Genomic DNA, 24,554 nt, shown 5'->3' with positions numbered 1-24,554 from the left:
CGTGGCTAGGACCTCCGCTGGACCGTGTAGCAGGCCCTCGGGAATAACCCCCAGCTCCCTCTGAAACCTTACTGGGTCCATCAGTCGCCAGGGGCAGACCAATAGAATGGGCCCAGCCTCCCTGCAGAGCGGGGTGGCACAGTAGAATCTCAGGGTCACCAGGGTCTGACTATGACAATGGGGACAGATCTAACTCTCCCCTCAGATCACATTGCCACTGCTCCACAAGAAAACCAAGTCCGGGGTGTGACCACTGTCTCGAGTCGGGTCCCAAATAATCTGGGACAGGCCCATAGCTGCCATGGTAGCCATGAACTCCCAGGCCATCTCCAAGGCACATCCCAGGGACGGCAGATTGAAGTCCCCCAGAACCATAAGCCTGGGGAACTCCACTGCCAACCCCGAGATGGCCTCCAGCAGCTCGGGCAGGGAGGTTGCTACGCAGCAGGGAGGCTGGTACAGCAGCATCACCCCCAACTGTTCTTGGGATCCCAGCTTGAAAAACAGGGTCTCACAACCAGCCACTTGCGGAGCAGGGCCCCTGAAGGCCACTAAAGATTCTCTGATGACAACTGCCACCCCTCCTCCCCTGCCCTGGTGTCTCGGCTGGTGCCACACTTGAAACCTGGCCAGGCACATCTCAGAGAGGGCTACTCCCCCTTCCAAGCCCAGTCAGGTCTCGGTGATACATGCCAGGTCTGCCCCCTCCTCTGTGATTAAATCACATATGAGGGGGGCCTTGTTGTTCACTGACCTGGAGTTAAGGAGCAGCAGCCGAAGACCAGGGCTTGCAAGGATCTGCCGTCCAGGGCCTGTGTATGACCATGGAGGCCAGAACATGCCACTGGTAATAAACTCCGGGGCCGTCTTCCCCAAAGATGGCCTGCCCTCCAGGTCCCGTCATAACATCCCCGGCCCATCACCACCTCGATGGAATAGCCCGCCCCACAGCCCCCAGAGTTTCCTAGTCTGGTAGCCTCCATTCCCGGACCTCCAGAACTCCTGGGCTTAACCAGGGGTCCCTTTTCCCACACATCCATCTTCTCCCACACCATCCACCTTAGGCAGTGGCAATCCCCCCCAGCGCACCAGCTTCTGTTCTCGGCGCTGTTGGGTCACCACTGCCATCCACCACTGCCAATATATATTATAACAATCTGATTTAAATAAATAGAAAGAGAACCATGCATCACAAGAATGACTACATTTGATGTCCTGTCCTTATTGAAGGAATTGGGATTCTTAGGGATCCAAATTTGCACACATGCATGCATCTTAACTGAAAGCTATTTCTGTAGCTAAAGAAAGAGATCAAGGCTTTGGTTGATTCTTGTTTCTACTTTATGGCAGGTGTGCGAAAGGAGCCTGACACTACCTCCTTGAGGTCCTGTTAAAGTCAGAAGCATTTAAGGCTTGATCAGGTGTGGTGAACTAAATCAGCAAGTAATGTTCAGCTAAAATATACTCTTCAGTAAAACTCTGATGCTCTTGGATGGGGGGAGCAAGCCACCACTTCCATTGAGGTTGTTCACACTTTTGCCACCTGAGAATGTATGTGCTGGCCTGTAAAAGATGGGCACAGTACATTTGGATGGGATGAGGTGAAGCCTGCTAGGCCGTGAGCCCTCTTACAGAGTGATTACAGCAGTTCCATCTTGCTAATCCACCCCCTAGTTAACAGAGGAGAACTGCTTTCTTAGATAAGCTGAGGAAAACCTGGTGCATGTTCCATGCTGGCCTGCATTTTGTTTGCATTCAGAATTTGGGTTGTTGGATTTAATCCTCCCCTCCCCTGAATAAACATGCCAAAAGGGTGCTGTCAGAACAGGCCTAACATATCAAACCAGGCGGTCTGGGGTCAGGTCTGGGACACTTAAAGGACAACCTCCACAGCATCCACATTAGAAGGCTCTGGAGTATTTGTTTTATTTCTTTAGAAGTTGAGAAGATGATAAGATCCTGACAATTTCAGCCTCCTGGTTCCTGAGGGTTTGGAAGCTGGGTCAACAACCAAGTAATACGGGATCATTTACTTTCCAAGGTTTTGTTTCTTCTTTCCTTATACTGAAAATTGGGAGTCAGCATGGGAAATCCCTCTCTACTAGTCTGCTTGTATGAGTTGTCCCTGAATAGTTTTCCTTTCCTACCTGGCCGTTGCTTTTTCTAAAGTGCTGCAGAATGAAGAATTCTAAACACTTAATTTCTTGAAATCAAATCTGTTCAGATAATTGACTGCTGTCCATCCTCCATAGAGGCAGTGTTTTTTCCTAGCTGTAGTTACAAGGCATAAAAAATGTGGAATGGGTTGAAATGGTAAAAAAATAAATAAATCAGGCTTTGGCTAAGCAATAGAAGAAACATCCTAAAAATAAGAGCTGTTTGACAATGGAACAGACTGCTTCAGAAAGTAGTGAGTTCTCCTTGGCTGGGGATTGGATGCCCATCTGTGAGGGATGCTATAATTGTATTTTGCACTGCATATTCTACATCAAACAGGAACTTGGATTCAATAACTTCCAAGATCCTTTCCAACTCTAACATGCTATGATTGTATGATGCTGGAAAAGGAAGAAAATACAGTACTTGCGGTGATTTTAGGGGATGACCATTTAAAAAAAATGTTACCAGAGCAAGCACCTGCTTGGTTTTGGCTGTTGTATCAGGTGATTTAGCTCATTTGTTTTGCTTCTGTGATGGTCATTGTGAGCCTAAGAGAAAATCTCATATCTTCTTTCTTGATAATGGATGCTGATCACCTACTAAAATGCTCAGATATGGGCTCCGTTCACCAAGTTGTATGATTCTGACAAGAGGAAATTTTTATACATAGCTTCTGTTGTGGTATTGAGAAAGAAGGAATTGCCCTGAGCAAGCTTGTGGACAGTAGTCAGTAAAAAATGCAAGAGTTTGCTGGCCAGAAAGCAGCATGTTTATGTAACTGGGAAAGGGCATCACTGAAGGAGGTGCTTTATGAGAGGTTGCAGCCTCCTGTACCTCTCTTTTCCATTCCTCTGTTGTGTTAACAGCCATCCCATCCACTGAGAGACATTTTTAAACCTGCTGGGACTGAGCAGTGTCAAGTCGGTGGAGAAACAGGTTGCTGCTTAGAGCCACCCATGCTCCGTTAGGGTTAATAGTGGAAGAAACCAGTGTTTTAAAAATTCCTAACCTTTACAATTTCTCTGCATTTGATGCAGGGTCAGAGTGAGGCTTCTTATGTTTGTCACATTAGTAATTAGGATGAGAGTGTGAGCTATGTTCATACACTCAGAAATGTGTAGGCCCTGGATGAAGAAGAGGCACAGGTCTGTGCTTGTTCCCACTACCCTTGACCTCCAGATGTTCCCTGGACAGTCTAAATAGAACCATACAGATGTAGTTATATACACATCAGCTTTTCCACTTGATCCAGAAGCCTGTAAAAAACAAATGTTGTGTTCCTACAGAGCTTGTCTAATATACCATTGCACCCTCAATGCAAATTTGTTGAGAGCAGAGACAGTAGACATAATTCTTCTTCCACTCACGTGTTGAGGTGCATGGGATGCCTAAATATAAATATTTTAAATAAATAAATGCCCACTTTTAAAGATATGGATAGATGCTAGATATAGATAGGACATTCTTAGTCATTAGCTTTCTTAGCTGACCAAGTATATTCACACCACTTTTCTTACGCAACTGGGTGTCTGCGTATGTTCGTTGTGGGAAAACAGCCCCGACAATAGGCTTTAGTTCCCACACCATCCTACAGGTTCTTGGGCCAATTGTCCTTTCCCATGAGATATTCCTGTTCCATCTGGAAGACCCCTGTGAGGGTCAGATGATTCCCCTAGAGTTGCCTTAGCAGCCTCTCTTCCTCAGGGAGGGGGGCATGTTTTTCCCAGCCCATTTTAAGCACAGAGGAGGCAGGAAAAAAGCCCTTTTGAAAATCACAGACTAATCACTCCCATCTGCTCCCGTGCTGCTTCTTGGAGCTGCCTGCCAGGATTCTCTCCTCAGAAACTAAATAGCACATTATTTTCGATAACTTGCAATCATTTACTTGAAAAACTGCTACCTGTTTAAATATCTCCCTGGAAAAAAAAAGAAAATAAAAAGAGAATTGATCTCTACAGCAGGTTGAAAAGAGAGCCCTCTTAGCATAGATTACAATTAGAATTCAGGAATGTTTGCTTTTGGTGCAAATCCATTTCATCTGACTGAAAGAGGGAAGAGGAGTATCAAACCTGCATCTCAAATTTCTCTTTTTTATTTTATTTTATTTATAAATTTATTCACTGCCCATCTACCCCTCATGGGGGACTCTGGGCCCTTTCTCTCTCTCTCTCTCTCTTTCTCTTTCTTTCATTCTTTCCTTCTCTCTTTCTTTCCTTCTCTCTTTCTCAAGTTCTAGGAACTAGAAATGGGGGTGGGGGTGGGGTTAGAGGGTGAGGAACCTGCCAAGGAGCAGCTTCCTGGTTTTGAACATCCCTGAAATTTGCCACTGTGAATTCGAAAATCCAACTAATATATTCAAAGGAAAAATAAGTTTATTTTCTTTGCTTCAGAATATAGTCAGCCAACATTTTTGTGGTAAAAAATCACTGTCCAAATTTGGACCTCAGAAAAATTGTTTCCAAAAGCTGATATTTTTATGTTCTAAGATCAATTTCCAGTACTTTACAAGTGCAATAAATGTGTGGCGTACACATGGAAATTATAAGTGAATTTACCTAGGGACTGATGAGCGGAGGACTGGGTTACAATACAATAGATAAAACCTGTCATTCTGGGAAAAAATTAAAACTCTGTGTGGGAACGTTCAACTCCCTCACTGGTTTACAACCCCAGGATTCTTTGGAGCTGAGACATAACATTTGAACCAATAAATAATAGTAAACTAACAGAACTGAACAGCTAATATAAGTTGAGAGCAGAAATACAACCTCAGATATTGATAATACCAACAAGAAGCCCAAATTGCATGTTAGGATCTGAAATGACAACAGAACAATGACTCATGCATAGGATCTTGATGTTTACTACTGTATCACTTTAATTCCATAGTCTGTCTTCTCATATTTTAGAGGTGAATTATTTTGGGGAAGTGTGTGTGTGTGTGTGTGACTAATTTTCCCTTCACGTAGATATAGTAACAACTAATAAAAACACCCAAGACTCTCTTATTCACTTGTGTCTGATTCTAGGATAGCATCTGTACCATTGTTTACTAACAAAATGCCCACTAAATGGTGAGAATCTATATGCAATATAGATTTATATGGAATGGCACATTATTTTGTTTTGTCTATTTTTTTATTTGTATGGCTGCCCATCTCAGCAAGTGACTCTGAGCGGCGAACAATCTTAAAATAAATTAAAAATAAATTTCCATCATAAATACAAAATTAAAATACACAGCAGTCGAGGAGGATATCACAATCAGTCGTTATTAGCACAATCAGGAGACAGGAACCTTCACATACTAAGGGCCCCAGGCACATTAATATTATATTATTATAATATATATTTATATCATTATCATTAATATGTGAAAGGTCCCCTGTGCAAGCACCGAGTCATGTCTGACCCTTTGGAGGGACGCCACTTTCACGACGTTTTCTTGGCAGACTATAGTGGGGTGGTTTGCCATTGCCTTCCCCAGTCATTATGAGCCTCATGTGGGCAGAGTGGTAAGGTGGCAGTATTGCAGCCGAAAACTTTCCCCACGACCCGAGTTCGATCCCAGCGGAAGCTGGATTCTCGGGTAGCCGGCTCAGGTTGACTCAGCCTTCCATCCTTCCGAGGTCAGTAAAATGAGTACCCAGCTCGCTGGGGAAGGCAACGGCTATCATTAATATAATAACATTAATAGTGTACTTCATGTTTCCTTGTCTGTTAATAGAGTACTATAGTTTTTAACCATTCCTTACCGCAGTGTTTGTAGATTGCTAGGCATTATGGCCGTAGAACTCTCAAAAATCCTTAAGTTGCTCTCAGAGGGAGGGAAGGAGCTTCATTTCCATTACAACTGGAGGGGGATCTGTTGCTTACCTCTCCCACTTCTTCTGAGTATTACAGTGACAAAACATTTCAGGGGGAGAAGTCCACCAAAGAAATTCACAAAGTGTGGAAAGTTAGTTTATAAAATGATGTGATCTCTAATTAACTCTCACCTTTTCTGTAAGGCATATCTGTGCACAAAGTGCTTTGCACATCTCTCCCATTGCTTTGATGTTTATGTTCCCCACTGCTCAGTCCCAGCAGCCCTTTCTGACCTCTGTTCTCTTCTTCAGGTCTGTCTTGGGGCAGGTGGACATTATCTCCTACTTGCTCATTCCCCTGGCTTGAAACACAGTGCTAAGAGCCAGCTGGCAGGCAGAATGCTAATGCATTCAGTATCTGACTCCATCCATTCTGGAGACTTGCCCATGTCCTCCTATCAGGGATTCTAGTTCACTGGGTCAGGCCTGAATTTTCTCCTGGTGAATTGCAAATGATAAATTTCAAATGTATCAGCAAGCTGGAATTCATCTAGTTCCTTTGCCTGGAATTTCACCCTTCATAATTGACTTCTGTAATGAGTTTGCAAGATTCAGCATTCACTATTGAGAATAAGAGATGGATCTTTGGGTAGGGGGGTTATGATACCAACCAATTAATAAACTTTCATAGCATTAAGAAGTTCCAGCTAACTTATTTTTTCTAGAAGAGAAAAGAATGGGACTGCAAAAAAGGTTTACCATGAATATTAAACACAGAAACTTTTCCTAATAGTCCACAAGTAATAGTTTCCATTAGCAGACAGAATCCTGTGAACTGAATAAAATTGGTATTAGTTCATAATTCTGGGGTTGTAGATGCCAGTTCTAAATAAAAAGAACTTCCCAGCTGCACTGGAAAATCAACCATTTCCCCAAATCTGAAAAAAAAAGATTATTTTTTTGATCTAATATTGACTTGTCCCAACAATGTAATGAGATCTGCAACGATATCCAAACTCTCCCAGAGCAGTAGCCCAGGAACCAAATATAAGTGGGTAAGAAAGTTCCCTCTCTTCCTTCTCTCTTTGTCACAAGAGCCATAGCAAAGTGAAGTAGAGCAGGAGGGGGAGAGGAATTAAACTATGGTGAAATCTCGTTTTAACAGACCATTTGGAGGAAAAGGTGTTGGTTAATTCCAAACGTCTGTGAAATCTAAATTTATATAATTGATGTCATTTGCATAATTACATAATTGACATTTCTATGTAACTTGCACCTCTTACGTCATTTGTAAAAATGTCAATTATGTAACTATGCAAATGATGTACATTGTCCTAAGTGATATAAATTGTGTGAATTGTCTGGACAGACTTGGAAACAATATACTTGTCTATTACTTCAAGGATGAAACCCAAAAGCAACTTTGATCCATTGCATCTGAAGTCCATTTGATGGGACTCCATTAAATCTCCAGCTCAGGATTAAATTCAAGATGGCAACTATCTTTCAGCATCATAAAAGATGTGTTATATTGAGACAAAAACAGTGAATCCATCACCAAATGTTGTTCAGCATGGTACATGAAGGAATTTGAGTTCATGCATGCCTTCCAGTACAAATTTTGTGTCTGTGTGATTAAACTCATAATTGAATGTTGCACCATCATCCACTCAAATACATCTAATTCATATTGCTTTTAAAATATGGGTTAGCAGGGTCTTGAAACAGGCTATCAAAAGATATCTAGGACTACTAGATCTCAGCTGCAAAAGTCTAGATGACCACTCATCTAGATTTTTGCAACTCATCTGATAGCCCTATATAACTCTTGATAAGCAATTTCAGGATCTTTAGGATCTCTACAGGATTCTCCTATGCCCAGTTCTTTATATTTAATCCAAATGTAGCCATACCCTACAAATTGCAAAATGTCCTCTATAAATGAGGCTCCAAGAAATGATCCCATGTGGTAGTTCCTAGTCAGTGGTCAGATTGAGTGAATAGATGTGGACCTCATTTATACTCACCGAGGAAACTGGCCTCTTTTTGTGACTCCTGTAGTGTCAGAAAAGGAGAGAGGCCTATTTTGTAAATGGGAACAAGGTGTGTCCTTTTTTCTGTTTATTTTTTTAAAACTATTATTACAATTATTTGTTCTTGGCGGGGTGCCACTCCTTTGTGAAGAAAGAGTACCCTCTAGTGGATGTTTGAATGGCCAACATATTTTCAGAGCAAGAAATAAAAAAACCCTTGCTCATTCTTTAATTTGTATGCTTCTCTGCCTCTCCCCCTGTACACTTCCAAAATATTGGGTAATGAATTGGGGTTGGTGTGTGCATGTGTCTGCAGAATCACCTTGAGCCAAAAAGAGAGTAGAAGATTTAACAGTGTTGCTCACAATATGAGAATGAATAAAAATATACCATTGTTTTAAATCTCTTTTTATTGCAACCTGCCAGACTGACTTTTTTGAGTTCTATAAGCCAGAAACATGCTGATACCACACTGTGTTGGAAATATGGGGGAAGAGGTGGAAGTAGCTACAAGTGTTTGGATAGAAGAAAATAGCTACTCAATTATGAAGTTCACTGTCACAAATCACTGCCCCAGAGCCTGTCACAGGTAGTAGTTGATAAGGGTAAATGTAGCCCAGTGTAGCTTGGCATTCTGAAAGATGGCCATAACAACACATCCAGAGAGGCCAGCTTAGGGTAGACTGGTATAAGCCACTGTGCTTTGGGCATTAGAGGACGGGCAGATGGAATTTTAGCCTTTTCATCCTAGGGTGCTGAGTTCTTTGTGTAAAGAATGACTTCATCTTGGCATACCTGCTTTTTGTAATGTCTCATTTATGCTAAATTAATCCCTGGCATTTTTCTTAGATTGAACTAGGACAGTATAGATGGAATTTTCAGAAAGAGAATCAATATACTCCACATATTCTCACTGCAAGGGGCAGACATGCATCAAGTGCATTGCCAAACTCTTTAAAACCAATCTGTCATATTGTCCTTGGCATCAATATGGACATTCATCAGATGCAATCAGGGCTTTGGTCTCAGGGTTTAAGGCTTCTTTGAACAGAATTTACTTATCTTCATCTTTAAACATGGCAATGCAAGATGGAATTACTTTTGCATTTACAATATTTTATTCTGAATGCTTAAACTGGTCTTTAAAACAAAAGTAGGCAGTAAAAGCCAATGGAAAAAGAATAATGAATTTTTACATTTCTTACATTTGGACCAAGAACTTATTGCTGTACATACATTCTGATTATGAGGTAGAAAGAGGAATCAGCTTAAGTGCTGTAAGTTGAAAGTGTACATTTAATAGGATCTTTCTATTTTGCTGAATGTACTCAGTATGTACTAGCTGAAATCCAGCTATTATAACTGAAACATCCTCCAAATTATGTGCTCACCAATTCTGGGCTTTGCTAAATTGCCTCTTGTTTCTATAAAATGTGTGCTATATGTATGAAACTATATCTTAACACAAACTAGATTATCTGATACTGTTCTATGTCATAATAACATTTTCTCTGCAAAAGTGGGAAGATTCCAGCTCTTGTCTCCACTGTCATCCCCAGTGTAATATGCCCTGCCTTCCCCAAATCTCCCAGGCTGGAGTTCTCTACCTCAAGAGGCTGTCCATGATGTGGGCCTGCCTTATCCCTTGAACACATGTCCATGCCAGGCAAAATGAAAAGGGGACTGGGCAAGAAAGACCAAAGTGGGCCTCTCCAGTGTTGTGATGTTCAAGAGGATCACAGAGGACAAGAGTCCAGATCTCTGGGATCATGGATCACTTTATAATGAGAGAGAAAGAGAGAGGGAGAGAGAACTTTTAAACTATCATTTCTTGTCAGATGTAGATTTTCAAATTGACCAATTTGTTTTCTCTGTTCTACTGGGAAACAGGAATTCTCTTTGAACTATAGAGCTTAAGTTATTGCTCAGTGAATGCAACAACAGTATGAAAAGAGGACTGGGCAAGAAAGACCAAAGTGTCCAGGGTTCACCTGTGTAGAGAACATGTGTGGGTGAAAACTCAATTATGTCTATTAAGTGTTTGCATTACATAGATGCAAGATATGTCAATTAGAAATCATCTTGAGAAGTTATTATGCCCCATTTGAAATATTCTTCAGAAATAAACTAGTCCAGTGTTTGTACATGTATAATTATGGCTTAAGACTGATTGTTTACATGGGCAGTTTCATCTATTCTTAAGACAACTTCCACCAGTCTTCCCCTTTTTATGCATTATCAAGTGTGAACATTCATATGTTAATCCTACATCTTGTTTTTCTGTGTTCCTATCCCCTTTTTCCAGAGGTTTCTAATGGCAATGATTGTGTCTGTATCTAACCTTTCCATCATTTTTATTTTTTAGCATCTCTTTCAGACCAAGTATGTTCACAGACCAATCCAGCATATTCCTTCTGGCTTTCAAATCCTTAATATTTTCAAGAGGATCATGTCAGCCTCTGTTACTGTATCATCATAAAGTTTCTGCCAGTCTATAATAAATCATTCCAAAGCTACCAGCCCATCGATCTTTAATTTACCATATTTACATCTCACCTTTCTTCCAAGATCAAGTTCACTTCCCTATTTTCTTCTTAGCACTACGTTGTGAGATTGGCTAAGCTGAGAGACAGTGGCCTGGTTCACACAGTACACTAAGCCATGATTGAAACAAACATGGATGAGCAGGAAGGTGCTTGTATGTCAGCTATACCTTGAGCATGCACCATCCCTCCCTCTCTTCATGACTGGGAGAAGGAATAAATTGGAGTTTACTATAATTGTATTAGATCAATGGAAAATAGTGTTTTGGATTTAAAAGCTCAACTTTTCTAAAGAGTTCATAAAAATAATTCAGAGTTTTTAGCTGGCTTGTAAAGAGATTGACTAGAATTTATTTTAAATGACAATTCTTAATTCATGTGTGCCAAGCATCTGCTAAAGTGAAACTAAACTTCTGGTATATACTTTCTGCTGACCCAATTAGAGTAAGAGATGTAGGTGATGAGCGCTCACACTTTTCCCTTCAGCGCAGGCATCTTCTTGCTCTCCAATGTAATGACAACCTTATGAACTAGCTTCATAGGTAAGAGGGCTGGAAATGGCTCCCTGATCTACCTTACTGTGGGGGGGGGGTAGGGGGAAGAGTGGAGCAGGATTACAGAATGAAAAAGGAGATACGTGTTACAGGAAAGTGAGAAAATGTATTTTTATGTTGTTTGGCTTTGGTTATGATGGTATGAGATAAAAAAGGAGGGTTGTATAGCAGAGATGATTTGACAAGAAAGGCCTAGCGTTTGGAGTTGTCACATCCTATTTGCTTAGCCCTATTTACATCCTATTTGCTTAATTGCAATTGCATTTCTAGATTTCAGACAGGAATACAACTCAATTTTACCAGTTTTATTTAAAAAAAAAGAGATCAGAATCGAAGGAATGGCTTGGGATACTTTATAAAAAAAGGGCACGCTGGGTGCTATATCCAAAACTTACTGTCAAGCTCCCTTGAATTTTAAAAGCAGCTTGCTATACAAAATAAGGACACATGGCATATTGCTTAAGCAAAGCAAGTCTAAAGCCTCCTTGGGTACATGGAATTTGTTTTATAGTCCTTTGACTCCTGGCTGCTGTGATCTCATTAAAATCATCTTCCTGCATTTGACCATGTTGTTTCTATTTAATTTTTGCATCCTCCATCATACATTTTGGTTTTTTGTTGCTGAGTTCTAACATACTTCTTGTTCTATAAACCGTGATGCACACAGTGAGTTACATTATAGTCAGTCTGACATAATGAATCAAGATGTGATACAAACAGGACCCTAGATTTCAGCAGCAATGTTTAGCCATATTTCTGGCAATATCTGGTCATTATACATAAGGCAGCAATACAGCCACTCTTGTATCTTTGTAATTGCTATTATTCCCATAACATCAAATTCTTGCATCTTGCATCTTGTGTCTGAGTTTTGGCCTTTTATAAGGGATCTTCAAATGCAAATGAGGAAAAAGCCCGAAGTGCTACAAAGGATTTGCAGCTTGATTGTATTCATGTTGAGGTAATTGAAAGTATGTAATTGCTTCATTCCAGACACATTTTTACTTGTGTGTGCTTTCTATCCAGAGTAACTGATCTATTTAGATGTTCACAGGGGACTAGGGAATTCAGTTCTTTCACAATCTTACAATTGTGAAAACGTTACATTAGAATATCTGAGTTGTTGGTATTGGCAGCATGCACAGCAAATAGCAGTGCTTCTGAAATAACAGCTTTTGGGAACATCATCAAGCAAATGGCAGCCTTACATAGTGGTGTCCCAGTGTCTAATGTAAGGATGTCAGTTGTCACAAATGTATTATGTGGAATCATTGTTTCCTTTAAGCACTCAAACTGTATTGTAAACCATACACTGTGGGTTAGAAATCACAATATTTGAATTCACAAAACATGGTGAGCTAAAACCAGAAAGACTACAAGGCGTGTGACTTTCTGCTGCAACTATAGCCGTAGTCATTCGTTGGATAAACTTCTTTGTTTTTCGCTCTGTCTCCCTGTGCAGATGTTAAGGCTTTCTTATTCTTTGCTCCTAACAACCCTCAACTTTAGATGAACTATTGATCTCAGCGTGGCCTTGACCTGCTTGTTATTTGCTCCTGGTGGACCATTGCATCTGATGTTGTTCTAAAGAGGCCTTGCTCAGAAGACTAAGTTAGCTCTTGAATGAAGGTTTGCAAACCACCTCTGGCTATGAGGAAACCACTCCTAGCTTATGAGAAAAACAAACAAGCAAGTCAAAGACTCTTTTTGATCCAAGGATATATTCATAGAAGAGGCTTCCTACTGGTTCCCTGCATGATTCATTGCTCTTGTCTTTTTTTTTACCAGCTTCTGCTGAGCAGAGTAGTCTGGTTTCATCTCTCTGAGTAGGGGAAGAGAAGAACATTAATAATTCTGCATAAAAAATGCCTCCAGAGGGAGAAGTATATTGTAGTTCTCCAATAACCTGTTTGCTAGGCCTGCCCTCATTCCAACCACACTGCTTAAAGCCACCCTTTCCCGATGTAATTGCAAAGTGTGCCTCTGGTTTTTATTCAGTAATAATGTGCAGCTATCCCAAGTTAAAAAAATAATGAACTACCAGAAAGAGCATCCTGGAATGCAGTGCATGAGGCAAGGTTTTACATTGCTGTGAATTCAGGTTTAATTTTTTAACATGGAAAAAAAAATCTGAGCACCAGAAATTACATCAGAACTGGCTTGGTTCCGAAGACAAAGAAAAGTAAAGTGCTAGTGCTTTGGTTCTGTGCCCACCCTAATTTCACATACTTGAAACAAAGTCCTACAAGGTGATTTTTCAGAATAATTTGTACTTTATATACCTTTCTTATAGGTACAACTTTCCATCTGTCCATTCTACAACAACCTTGACATGGTCAGATGACAACAAGAAAACAAATACTTTTCTGATTATTGGAAATGTATGATTTTAATCCATACAAGGGGAGGAGTTCAAGATTAATTTCAAGGTGTATCCATTTCTTGGTAAAGCACATGAATTAGATATGCATTTAGACTATTTTTTTAGTTTTCTATAAGAATATTGAGTGAAATTTAGTGTAGGTAAGTGCTTCTGGTCAAGTACTTTGGTGTGATCTGTATGTATCAAATTCAGTAAATAGTCTACAGGTTACTTCTCAAAGGGAAAGAAAAAAGATAAGCATGAAATCAATCTGTTCCCATCTCCCCTAGAGTGTCCTTCTAATTTATTGCAAAGTAAAGGAATGGTTTTCTGCAAGTAGCTATAAGGGTAGTTAATATGGAGAGTTTATGTAGAAATTAAAATATTGCTATTACATTACCCAGCAACATCCTCACCCGCAGGCAAGATGATGATGATAAGAACAACAATTATTATTTATTAAATGTATATGCTGTCTGACTCTCAATGACTCTGGGTGGCTCACAACAGTCAAACAAAGAAATTACAATAAAATCAATAAAACAAACAAAAAAGAAAGATTAAAAGATGGCAATCACAATGACGTGAAGAGTCTCATTTTTCCTCGCTGAAGGCCTGGGTGAAGAGCCAGGTCTTCATGACTTTTCTAAACAACAGCAGAGTTGGGGCCATCCAAATCTCAGGGGGAACCTTGTTCCAGAGGGCAGGCGCTGCTACAGAGAAGGTGCGCTTCCGGGGTCTTGATGGATGATATTGTTTAATCAAAGGAACCCAGAGCACACTAACCCTGCAGGATCAAATCAGCCAGGCAGATGTTATGGGAGACAAGCAGTCCCTCAAGCAACCGGACCCTATACCATGTATCCTTCTGTAAGACATTTTTTAATGTCTGTATTCCACTCAGCAGTTTTTCTAATATTAACTCTCCTCTTGAATTTCTAGTCCATTTCACTGCTTCCTATTTGAGTTGTATGAGTTGTGAGTCTGTGCCCTTTTCTATATCATTTTATATTTCAATAGGGTGGGGGAGGCTTTAATTATTTATTTACTCCCATTAGCATTTTCTTTTTTTAAAGAAGTGTTATTTTATAGCACTATTTTAAAAAAAAGGAAAAATGAGAGAGGATTAGTTATTAAAGCCCCTCCCTCCACTTGTCCTTGTGGGAAAAGAAACTGACATGTTGATTTAGAGAGGCTATTCATCTGTAATCAAATGGAAGTAATGAAACAGACTGAATTTTCAAAGAGGAAGTAAGTGTACAAATTGAATATAGCGTAAGAACACTGAAATCGCACTTTTGCCTGTCAATATTGTGCAGTTTATCACAAAACTGCAATTGCTGTTTATCAAAGAATATCATCATGGAACAAGAAAATATTACTTAGAAAACATTGGAATGCAATGGACTAACAATTATTGTAAGGTGGATGAAAGGTGATCATTTCAAAGAAGAGATTGTGGAAGCATTATGATTTTAGATCAATTCACTTGATCAGCTTGCACTTGTTATGACATTTTTAGTGTTGCATAAAATTGTTTTATTAAAGTAGTGGCACAGATCAATATTTCCTTTGTTAGAGAAGGTGAATCAAGTATTGGCTGACAAGCAACAACCTATTGTTGGGGTTCAAGTTCCAGAAACTTCTTCAGACATAATGTCGTGTTTCCCAGGCAAGCGAAACATGAGTAGGGAAGTTCCCCTTCCCTTTGTTAGAGTCTACTCCTGCCAGTTATTTTCTTTGGAAAGTAAATGGTTGTGGTTCCTCCTGTGACTTCTCCTGATGCCTCCAGATCCCCCATCCCTGGCCTTCAGGAATGATGCCTGTTCTTTTGACCAAGGTAGATAAGCAGAATCAGTGTCATTTGAACTTCTACCATCCTCTTGGGTGTTGTATTCCTGTGAGGAGTGTAAGGGCATGGGGACCATTGCCTGCAAGGGACCTTCTTGGGACTGTCTAGAATGGAGGAATTAAGCTTTGGAATTTGCTACCACTAGATATGGGGCTGGCTACCTGCTTTGGCTGGTTTCAAAAAACAAGCTGAACCAATTCATGGAAGTCATGGGGATCAACAGCTATTAGCCTTGATGTCAGTGTGACTGCATCTGAAGGCTATCTGCTGAGAGACTAGTGGGCTTCCTTGTGCAATAGATCGGCCATTGGGAGAAGAGACTGCTGGACTAGATGGGCCAAGGGTCTGATCGAGCAGGGCATTGCTTATGCTGTTATGATTGTTGTAGCATCTAGCTCATCTGATCTAAGCTAAGTAGGATCAGGCCATGTCAGTGCTTGGACGGGAGACCACCAGGAATATCAGGGCTATAGACTACACTGGGAAGTCAAAATAACATTCTAGAAGAAGGTAATGGCAATGGCAAACAGCTTCCATAGGAAGCCACCAGAAGTTGAACTTGTCTGAAACAGTTCATCTTTTAAAGGGATTATTATAAAGAAAATGTATAATAGTATTTTAAAGCTGTTTTCTTATTGTAAGGGCTGTATGAGTTATAATGTCATTTTTTTCTTCTTAGATGTATTTTAGTGAGGTTATTTTTCTATATACACTTTAAAATGCAGCAACTTTGACTAGGCCTCATTTCAGATTTTATTATATTAGGGTACATATATATGTATATATTAGAAAAACACCACATTAAATAATATATTGATTTAATCATACAATTGCATCCTGAGTGCATCTCTGCAACTTTTAATGGATATCTGAAAGGACACTGAAAGAACTGTGCATGCTCCCAAATTGTGCTTATGTTCTAGAATTATCTTTTACCACTTTTCCTACCTGAACTAGAATGTAGGAGCAATCAAATGCAGGGCTGACTGAGCCCACATTCATTCCTGGCTACAAAAGATATATTACAACTAAATTCCTATCGGTAGATATTTGGGTAACAATCCAGCCAAAATGAAGCTCTGCTAAGTCCAATTTATTTCACTGGGATACAGTTAAGTTGTGTATAACTCTTCTACTGAAATAGTGGGACATAAAATGCTTCTCTTTGCTTGAATTATGGCCAAACAATATTTGAAAAGTTGGCTGTCCCACCATAATTTGAACAGTTCACAGTTTATCATTGTGAAGTATGCATTTTCCATTGAGCCTTATTTGCTACAGGCAGATTTTTTGATACCTGCAGTCCTAATACAGTATATTACTGATCCTGTTTCAATTATGTGCAGACTTTCAGAGGGTATTTTCTTTCTGTCCCACAAAGTTATTCTTCAGAATTCATCCCCCTTGGTCTATAAAGTTTAATATTCAGTTGCAATCTTAACTTTAATGCATAGCAAATACATTGGGAAGTGCATGAATACTAAGGCAGCTGTTTGGCCATGGCACACAGCCTTCATCAGCAGACACTGTAAGAAAGAAGATTATAGGATAAAGCAATACAAATGTATTTCCAACTGAGAAACTGACCTACAGTATATACCATAGAAGTATCTCATTTTATTTGTAAAACACTGCTAACAAGGCAGTTCCTCTGCAAACATACAGGTAGTCCTTGACTTACAACTATTTGTTCAGTGACTGTTCGAATTTATGGCAGCACTGAAGGAAGGGACTTACGACCAATCCCTGAAGTTACAGCCGTTGCAGTCCCCCCATCATCATGTGATCAAAATTCAAGCACTTGGTAGCCTGCCCACACTTACAACTGCCGGATCACTTCAACTCCTGCCACCCAGCTATCTTCTCCCCCATCTCTGCCCTTTTGGGTGCCTTGCACTCTGCCACATTCCCCTGCTGCCCCCTGCTGCTGCTATCCCCAGCTGACCTCTGCTGTCTTCTTCCTCCTGCTGCGGCCCAGTATCCAGGCACTGGGCGAGGGCGCAGCCCTGGGATGCGTGTGGTGAGCGCGGCAGGGCAGAGGAGCCTCATCTGCCGAAGGGGGCTTGCCAGGCCCGGCTGGGGAGGAAGCAGCGGGACAGCAAGGCACGGTGCTCTCCATCACCAGGCGAGGCAGAAGAGTCAGCAGCGGCTCCCCAGAAGAAGGAGGAGGCTGTGTGGGAGGCACCGTTTGGGGTGGTGGCAGAATTGGAGGATGTGGAGGGACATGGGGGACTTCCAACATGAGCTGCAGAGCACGCACTGGAAGCACACCTGGAGATCCAGTCTGCAGGCATCAGTGCATTGGAAGCTGCTGGGTCAAGGGCGAGCAGAAGGCCTGTGGGTAGGCTCTGCTGGCACTGGGCTTGCCTCCACCGCTCGCTGAAGCCCGCAGGCCAGTTTTTGAGGAGCGCTTCCAACATGAGCTGCAGAGTACACACTGCACCTCCGGGAAGACCGTGTCCCTCCACTTCCTCAAGTTCTGCTGGTTCCATTTGTGGTTGTAAGTCAAGGACAACCTGTAGAGGTGAGCTGAAGGTGAGACCTAGGCATTTGTGGAAACTGTTGTCATTGCTCCACAATTTAATCAGTGCCTTTTGCTTCTGTGTCTTCTTCACAGTGTTGAGTATTCGAGGAGCTCAGGAGGAGGAACCCACAGATCCACAGCTCATGCGGCTGGACAACATGCTCTTAGCGGAAGGGGTAGCTGGCCCTGAGAAAGGAGGGGGCTCAGCCGCGGCAGCAGCAGCAGCAGCAGCATCAGGGGGTGCTGGCTCAGACAATTCCGTAGAACATTCTGACTACAGAGCAAAACTCTCACAGATTCGGCAGATCTACCACACGGAGCTGGAGAAGTATGAGCAGGTACCAGTCTTCTCCGTGGCCGTTTCTTGTCGTGTCGTAGAGGCCAAACTGTAGTGTTTGGTTGGCCTCATCTATAGCACAGTCCTCTGGTTCCCTCTTGGCTCAGGGACGGAAGGTGCATTTTTGACTGAAGGACTTGGCAAATGTTTTCCTTGCCTCTGCTGCTTCAGCTGAAGAGTCTGAATGTATGAAATGGCTGCATACTGTTTTTCTGCATGCAGAAAAATAGCATATGAGGAGAATGACATAGGCTGAACCCATCTCTCTGAGATGCTAATATTCAGTGTATAGGACATTTTGTTCATGGAAAACATTGCAATGGGCAACCCCCCCCCCACACACACACAGACATTTCAAGTGATGCAGTTCAGAAAAAGCATTGCCACTTGGAATCTGCTGAACATTTAAATTGGACATTGGGTATTTGTGGTCAAGATATTGTATTTCAGCTGCAAAGTCAGAGTTGTTGTAATCCTACCTTAGGTCAGCTTCTTCTTGAGAAAAAGGCATAAAAGAGAAAAAAATGTTTTAAAAGTAATATAACATTACTATATGCCTTGAAAAATATAATGAACCATTATTCTTAAGGCACATGTTTTTAAATTACATATACTTTTTAAAAAGGCTCATTTTCTGTTGAATGTAAAATAATAATAATAATGAAAATAAGTTTTTTTAAAATACTGTATTTAACTAGTTTTTACAGCACTTGACAAAGAAGCATATAAACGTACAGTACTTTATTAAATAAAACTCTAGGATCTGAAAATTATAATTCTACTACATGAATCCTTAATGATCCTATATTATAGTTATTTTTCTATAATCCAGAATGTTGAGTTGTATTATCAGTTCTGACCTTCGGATATGGGCAAGCTTTTCCCCACTTCCTTTACCTTCAGTTCTAACAGAAATACATTTTCCAGTAGAATAGAATCAGAAACTTACCTTCTTATTGACAACTTTTGGGGTCAAATACATCAAGAAAAATGAGAAATTTACCCTCTGATGTTGAAAGTTTGGTTTAAAGTTCCAAAATATGTTTCTCTAATAACTTTTTTTTTAAAAGATTACTATGCTCAACAGTTCTTTTTCAGCCTGATCTTATAGCTTTCTTTATACATGGGACTCCAGTACACACTGAATGTCTTCATGTAAGTTGTAGGAAAGTGTGTTGTGATCACGCAGTGTAAGAGGGCTTATACACTTTCCCCGAATTGAATGGCAAGCCTCCGTGCACGAGAGATACTTGAACATCTATTATTTAGAATGCCAAAGGAGAAGTTAATCAATTTATTCAAGCAGAAAGACTCTTTCCTTCATTGAGACCCATTTTTCCACCCAGTATTTTTCCATGAGACTCTCAATAAAACTGTTCTCCGTTTTTTCTCATTATAAAACAGATGTAGTTTTGGATTCGTTAAAGTGTTGAAATTTAGAAAGGGTATGTCATACAAGATCTCTTGTGTGTTGCAACTGGATTATACTGAATACCTGCCTTTAGTTTTTCCATGTATTTGATGAGCCCATTGGTTTCAGTAATTCCTTATACTGACTCATGTAAGACTTCGGGATCATAATATCCATCCATCTAATTTTATATTTTGAATTGAATTGAAAGCAGGAAACCTTTGTTATTCTACTAACAATAATTTGGAGGAGAAAATATATGAAATGAATTACTTCCTTGAGTTGGAGCTATCCAATTTAAAAAAGGGGGTGGCTTGATTTGGAATGGTAGATGGTAGCCCCAATAGAGTCCCATCCTCTTAATAAAAAAATGGAGATGAATAGGACTAAATACCTACAAGAATGCCTCTTTTATATACCCACTTGCCCAGATCTCAAGATTTGTTAGGGAAGTCCTCCTTGGAGAATCTTTCATGCATTGATGTTTATAGAAGTGAAAAACTTTTCTGTTCTGTAGCCTTTCTTAGGAAGCTTTCATCCTGCGACCCTGACTTTGCTACCTTTTTTTGTGTACATAATGCTCCTACCTCCTCTTTTTCCCACAACAACCCTGTGAGGTGGGTTGGGCTGAGAGAGAGTGACTGGCCCAAAGTCACCCAGTCGGCTTTCATGCCCAGGGGAGGCCTAGAACTCACAGTCTCCTGGTTTCTAGGCAAAATTGTAAAATGAAAATGAAAATAAAAGAGTTATCAGTGATAAAGTCATGGTCACACCCATCAACAGTGCTCCATATAGGTCACTGGACAATATGTAACTATATATATGTAACTACTCCCCTCTCATCTCCAAATATTAATAAGGAGGGAACCATCCTATCTTCAGAGGACAGAATATTCCAAAGGGAGGAGGCCATGGCAGCGAAGGTATGTTACTGGACACCCACCCTTCCTATGTTGTGGAGGATGGGGACCTACAGCACACCTTCTTGACTTGTCCTTATCAGGTGAGTAGGTTTGACTTGGAAGAGATGATTTTGGATACCCAAGACCGAAGCCATATAGGCTTTATTGGTAATAAACATCACCTTGAATTGACCCAGAAGCAGGCTATTAGCTAGTATAGCTCCTGCAACAGAGGTGTTATATATCTATAGCAGCTCTCACTCATCATCAGGTAGACACCTGAATTTTGCCCCAGCAGTAGATTCTGAGTTGTTTTATGACTCTATTTTGTTATTATAAATTAGGATTATATGACAATTTTGAGGTCTTGTTTTGTATGCTGCCATAATATATTTGGAAGAAAGGCATGTGTGCAAGAGTAAAATAAATTCAGTAAAATAAATTCAGATGCACATCCTTTGAAAGTAATGGAGTAGAAAGATAACTTTTGAATTTGGCTATGCATCTGCATGATCATCTTAATGTATGTCCCATGGAAGTGTTCTTCTTTATCCATTTATTTACGTAGCGCATATTTCGCCATCTCTTTCTTCAAAGAGTCATCATAGAATTCAAGAAGGCATAAATGAGGTTTCCAGGTGGTCTTTCATCTAGGCAAAATGAAACCCAACTCTGCATAGCTTCAGCTCCAGCCATAGGTCAGAGAGATGTGCAAATCTGATTCACATTTGTATGTCCTAATATTTGAAACATTTATATAGGGCTTGGGTAAGCAGACCTTAGTCTATATGCAGTCCCTGAGACTTTGGTATGCATCCAAAGGCTCCTCCTCATTCCCACTGAAATTTGACAGCAGAACTGTAGCAGCAGATCACTTGAAAGAGCCTATGATCTAAGATGATAGGCAATTTAAAACTTGTGGAAGAACTTTATGTAAGTTGAACTTCACAGATGTTTTGCAATCGATCTATTTAACTTTTGTCATGCATCCTTTAATTGCACCCTTGGCTACATAATAACAGAGGGTGTGTGTGTGTGTGTGTGTGAGTTTTAAGAAAAAAATACTAGCCTATCTTGGCAAAAGTATATATGAGAGTACACTGTATACATGTTTCTCTTGAAGATTGTTTGGAAGCACCTTGCTGGCAATGGCTGAATCAGAATGTTTGTTTTATATATATTCATGTATGCAATTTGTTAAATATTTATTTATATCTTTCTCCCCCTCACTCCCCTCCCACTTTCCCTTTGATGCTCCTGCCCTTAATATTATAGAATGTTAATAATTGTTCAAGGCTATGGGGCAGAAAAGTAGAGTGCTCTGCGGAAGCAAAGAAGTGCCATCGTGCATCCTTAGAACTGTAACATGCCACCTTACCATGGCTTCTCAGGTCCTAAGGGTTCTCTGTGCTCTTTCCCCTGCTGTCCCAGGCATGTAATGAGTTTACTACCCATGTGATGAATTTGCTGCGGGAACAGAGCAGGACCCGGCCTATCTCTCCCAAAGAGATAGAGAGGATGGTCAGCATCATCCACCGCAAGTTCAGCTCCATCCAGATGCAACTCAAACAGAGCACATGTGAAGCTGTCATGATCTTGCGCTCTCGATTTCTTGATGCACGGTGAGCTTTAGCTGAGACATATACACTTGCCTATTCGTCTGTGGCACTCAGAAATCATTTCCAAGTTGGAGAGTTGATTTTTCCCCATTCACAGGATGTTAGTGTCATAAACAATTAATCTGGAGGGGGGGGAGTGAGTTAGTAAACACTTGATTGGGCTGGACCTAAATGAATTATTTATTTAAATTACAACAATAATAATATATTTTGATTGGCATTTTGCTAGTTTAGCATCAACATTTTCTAGTCTCGTTATAGATCATCTTATAATTTCCACATATCCTGTGAGTTATGAAGACTTATAATTCTTTATACAACAAATAGATCCTATGGAACAACAGTTTGCCATCTTAGTTCTTCAACATATGAGCTTTATCTGATACTTTTTTGCATAGAGCTGCTGAGCAAATTTTACTGTGCCATTTTTCAATAAATAAATTTTAAAGGAATTTCCAGTATTGAGCTGTTAACAATTTTACCAAAAGTAAAAATGTAATTGGCTTCTTATTCTTTAACCCCAAATTTTCTTCATCAGATATAGACAGACAGACAGAGAGGCAGACACACATACATACATACATACTGTACACACACACACACACACAGTATATACTGTATATATATATATCTCCTGATTTTTGTGAGACTCACTTTAGACACTCTATTAACTTGTTTGCAAGGGTATTTATCTGTTTCTAACTGGAAGAAGTAAAGGGATGCTGCACCATTATGGAGTTTAACTAGAAGGAAACTTGCTAAAGCTTTCTGACATGAGTGATAGAATTATTTCCAGCACAAATGCAATATTAAAAATATATGACTCAATTAATTTGCCAGATCTAACACTAAGTGCAAACAACTGCAACTTCTCTAACTGACAAGATTTGGAAAGTTTAGAGAATGTTCTTTAAGACTAAATGAACATATCCAGCCCAAACTGGATAAGTCAGAACTCACTTAATATTTTTATTCTTTAAGAAAATGGTTTTCTCTAAACTCCACCATGGTTTTTCACTACATAATGATTCAAACAATTTAATTGAGGAAAAGCATAACAGGATGAGCAAAGACTTAAGATAGAACAAACCATATATTAACTCTGATCTATGCATGTAGCAGAATTAGATGGTTGAAGAGTAAATTATACCTTTCCAATTGGTATCAGATTTTGCTCTTGGAAAGGGCAAATGAAAGGTGCTTTACAAGAGAAGAAGTATCAGAAAACAGCTAATGAGATTTGTGGTGTAAGTATCACGAAGATACCAAGTATGTTAGATGTCTCATTTGCCCCAGAAAGTGAAAACCAGAAAAAAGATGACGTAACTGAGGAGGAGCAGAGGAGGAATCTAGGAGCAACAGTGCCTGCAACCAGTCACTTGTCTTCTCTTGGCATAAGCCAGGCTTCTCATGCTTCATGGTGTCATGATTCACAACAACAACATAATAATAATAATAATAATAATGTTGAAAAAGGTTATGTTCAAATTGTATGGGATTTTCACCTACAAATTGATCACTATCTAGAACACAACATAACTGAAATAACAATACAGGTAGTCCTTATTTAGCGACTGCCTTGTGTAGTGACCGTTCACAGTTATGACAGTGATGAAAAAGTAACTTTATAACTAATCCTCACTTTTATGACCTTTGCAGGTCTGTAAAGCAAAGGAAAGCTGAAGTAAGATCATAAGCACAGTTGCGGTTTCACTGAGTGACCACTTTGCTTAACAACCAAGTTGCTGGTCCCAATTGTGGTTGCTATACGAAGACTACCTGTAATTGAAAAGAAAAGAGTAATCTTTATAGAAATGGCAATACCCAGGGACAGCAGGATCGAGGAAAAATAATTAGAAAAAAATATAAAATATCCTTACCTCCACCCCCTCTGTGAATTAGGGAGGTGTCTGTCTGAGACATTTTCACATACCTTCTACATGACTTGGGCTTAAGCCATGTTTTTCAGTTTGAGAACCCCGGCATAAGTAATATGTATCTCATGGCTCTGGACTTGCCTTTTAAAAATAATGCTCTGGAATCACTGATACTGATTATCCTTCATGTTTTCTGCCCAGGCGGAAGAGAAGAAATTTCAACAAGCAGGCTACAGAAATCCTCAATGAGTATTTCTATTCTCATCTCAGCAACCCTTATCCCAGTGAGGAAGCCAAAGAGGAACTAGCCAAGAAGTGTGGCATCACAGTCTCACAGGTAAGATACCTGGATGCTCATCTATAGGGGTGGCCATCATCCATCCATCTATCTTTCCATCCATTAATGATAGAAAGGATACAAAAAGGTGCTTGCATAAGCTCCATAATGAATGCTGGGCAGAATATTTAGGAAAAACAATGGACAGGAACGAAAAAAGGTGGTTTGCTAAAAAATGAATGTAGGTGTTTTCTAGAAGTTGGATTGTATTTGGAAATAAATTCTAGATGACTGTCT

General features: G+C 40.1%; 1 protein-coding gene across 3 annotated transcripts in view; it reads left to right on the top strand.

Moving 5' to 3' along the window:
- The window catches only part of PBX1 (PBX homeobox 1), a 242,777-nt gene that overhangs the window by 177,100 nt on the left and 41,123 nt on the right, over positions 1-24,554 (top strand). For all 3 annotated transcript variants that reach the window (XM_063298574.1, XM_063298575.1, XM_063298573.1), the window contains exons 3-5: positions 17,928-18,172; positions 21,916-22,106; positions 24,182-24,317. In XM_063298574.1, the coding sequence (XP_063154644.1) occupies positions 17,928-18,172; positions 21,916-22,106; positions 24,182-24,317 (572 nt within the window). The remainder of the gene's footprint in view (positions 1-17,927; positions 18,173-21,915; positions 22,107-24,181; positions 24,318-24,554) is intronic.

This window comes from Candoia aspera, chromosome 3 (genome assembly GCF_035149785.1).
Source record: "Candoia aspera isolate rCanAsp1 chromosome 3, rCanAsp1.hap2, whole genome shotgun sequence".
Taxonomy (NCBI): Eukaryota; Metazoa; Chordata; class Lepidosauria; order Squamata; family Boidae; genus Candoia; species Candoia aspera.
The sequence above is the reverse complement of the archived record's forward strand: the minus strand, read 5'-3'. Positions and strand labels throughout refer to the sequence as shown.